This window comes from Ictalurus punctatus, chromosome 21 (genome assembly GCF_001660625.3).
Source record: "Ictalurus punctatus breed USDA103 chromosome 21, Coco_2.0, whole genome shotgun sequence".
Taxonomy (NCBI): Eukaryota; Metazoa; Chordata; class Actinopteri; order Siluriformes; family Ictaluridae; genus Ictalurus; species Ictalurus punctatus.
In genome coordinates, this window is record NC_030436.2 from 11,815,001 (window position 1) to 11,817,500 (window position 2,500).

The 2,500-nt window shown below is 40.1% G+C and overlaps 1 protein-coding gene across 3 annotated transcripts in view; it reads left to right on the forward strand.

Annotated features, from left to right (window-relative positions):
• The window catches only part of lrp1aa (low density lipoprotein receptor-related protein 1Aa), a 113,440-nt gene that overhangs the window by 102,912 nt on the left and 8,028 nt on the right, over positions 1–2,500 (forward strand). For all 3 annotated transcript variants that reach the window (XM_053674059.1, XM_053674060.1, XM_053674061.1), the window contains 3 exons: positions 1,150–1,269; positions 1,571–1,848; positions 1,954–2,132. In XM_053674059.1, coding sequence (XP_053530034.1) covers positions 1,150–1,269; positions 1,571–1,848; positions 1,954–2,132 — 577 coding nt within the window. The remainder of the gene's footprint in view (positions 1–1,149; positions 1,270–1,570; positions 1,849–1,953; positions 2,133–2,500) is intronic.

The window sequence follows — 2,500 nt, forward strand, 5'->3', positions numbered from 1 at the left end:
ACTCACTCTCACTCATTCATTCACACACTCACTCACTCACACTCATTCATTCACACACTCACTCACTCACACTCATTCATTCACACACTCACTCACACTCACTCACTCACTCACTCTCACTCATTCATTCACTCACTCGTTCACTCACTCTCATTCATTCACTCACTCACTCACACTCACTCATTCACACACTCACACTCACTCACTCACTCTCACTCACTCATTCACTCACTCACTCTCATTCATTCACACACTCACTCACTCACACTCATTCATTCACACACTCACTCGTTCACTCACTCACTCACTCTCACTCACTCATTCATTCACACACTCACTCGTTCACTCACTCACTCACTCTCACTCACTCATTCATTCACTCACTCACTCACACTCACTCATTCACACACTCACACTCACTCACTCACTCACTCTCACTCACTCATTCACTCACTCACTCTCATTCATTCACTCACTCACTCACTCACACTCATTCATTCACACACTCACTCGTTCACTCACTCACTCACTCTCACTCACTCATTCATTCACTCACTCGTTCACTCACTCTCATTCATTCACTCACTCACTCACACTCACTCATTTACACACTCACTCACACTCACTCACTCACTCTCACTCATTCATTCACACACTCACTCGTTCACTCACTCACTCACACTCACTCGTTCATTCACTCACTCACTCACACTCACTCACTCACTCACATTCTCATTCATACATTCACCTGCTCACTCATTCACTCACACTCATTCACTCACATTCATTCATTCACTCACTCATTCACTCACTCATTCATTCACTCACTCACTCACTCACACTCACTCACATTCTCATTCATACATTCACCTACTCACTCATTCATTCACACACTCACTCGTTCACTCACTCACTCATTCATTCACACACTCACTCATTCATTCACTCTCACTCATTCATTCACTCACTCACTCACACTCACTCACTCATTCACACACTCACTCGTTCACTCACTCACTCACTCATTCACTCACTCACACATTCTCTCACACAATCATTTACTCACTGGACTGGATTGTTTTCTAGGACATGTCCCAGTGATGACTCACATTTTCTCTCTCTCTCTCTCTCTCTCTCTCTCTCTCTCAGATATAAACGAGTGTAAGCAGTTTGGCGTGTGCTCTCAGCTCTGTAATAACACTAAAGGCTCGTATAAATGCAGCTGTTTCAGACACTTCACTCGAGTCAACAGCAGCTGTAAGGCCGACGGTGAGAGTCTTAAATAAAATTCCAAATGTAAAAAAAAATGTAAAATAAAATAAAATTTCTGCCTCTTTAACAATTATTAACAATCTAATTTGTTAGTTAACATCTTTTAATTATTTTTTAGAAACTGTTTTAATACTTTTTGTGTTGTTTTTTAATACATGCTACTTATTTATAGTGTTTTATATATTTTATTTATAATATAATTATGCTTACTTAAATTTAGTTTATCAATCCAGGATTCTCCAGCGTTTTGGATTTGACAATGAGTAAAGTGTGTGTGCGTGTGTGTGTGTGTTCGCAGCCGGAGGCAGACAGATCCTGTACGTTGGTGATGATAATGAAATCCGCAGCCTGCAGCCTGAAACCGTGAGCTGGATCTACGAGCAGGCGTTCCAGGGAGACGCTAACGTGCGCATCGACGCCATGGACATGCACGTCAAATCCAGCCGCATCTTCTGGACCAACTGGCACACGGGAAAGATTTCAGTGCTCATGATCTCATCCAGCGGCACGACCTCGCCCAACTCCAACTCCAACCGCAGCCGCAGACAGAGCGACCAGAGAGTCACCAATCTGGAGGTCAGAGTTCACAGAGTTTTTACAAGATTTTCACACTGTATTATTATTATTGTTGTTGTTGTTGTTGTTGTTGTTGTTGTTATTATTATTCCTGGCTCTTTTTAGATCCCGAATCTGAAGATGCCACGTGGTATCGCGGTCGATTGGGTGGCTGGAAACCTGTACTGGACCGATTCGGGACGTGATGTCATCGAAGTTGCTCAGATGAACGGACTTCATCGGAAAACTCTGATCTCGGGAATGATCGACGAGCCGTACGCTATTGTGGTGGATCCCATGCGGGGGTGAGAGGAGACAAAATACAACTTTTACCTCTTAATAAAAATACTAAAATAATTTATTATCTTAGACTTGTATAATGATTATATATAAACTTAATATTCATGTTTGTTTAAATAACACTGGTATGTTAATATCAGCTAATAATATCAGCTAATTTTTTTTATTACTTTCATGATAAATTAGTGTAATAAAAATGGTAAGGATTACATCAGAACTAATTGCTGTCTAATTATTATATAATATTCTATACTTCCATTTTCACCCATTTACATCGTCCTTAAATACAAATATATAGTGTTTTTTTTTTTTTTTTTTTGTTTAACAGTCTAATGTAACTATTTTACCGAGTAGGGTTTTTTTCAGTTTACAA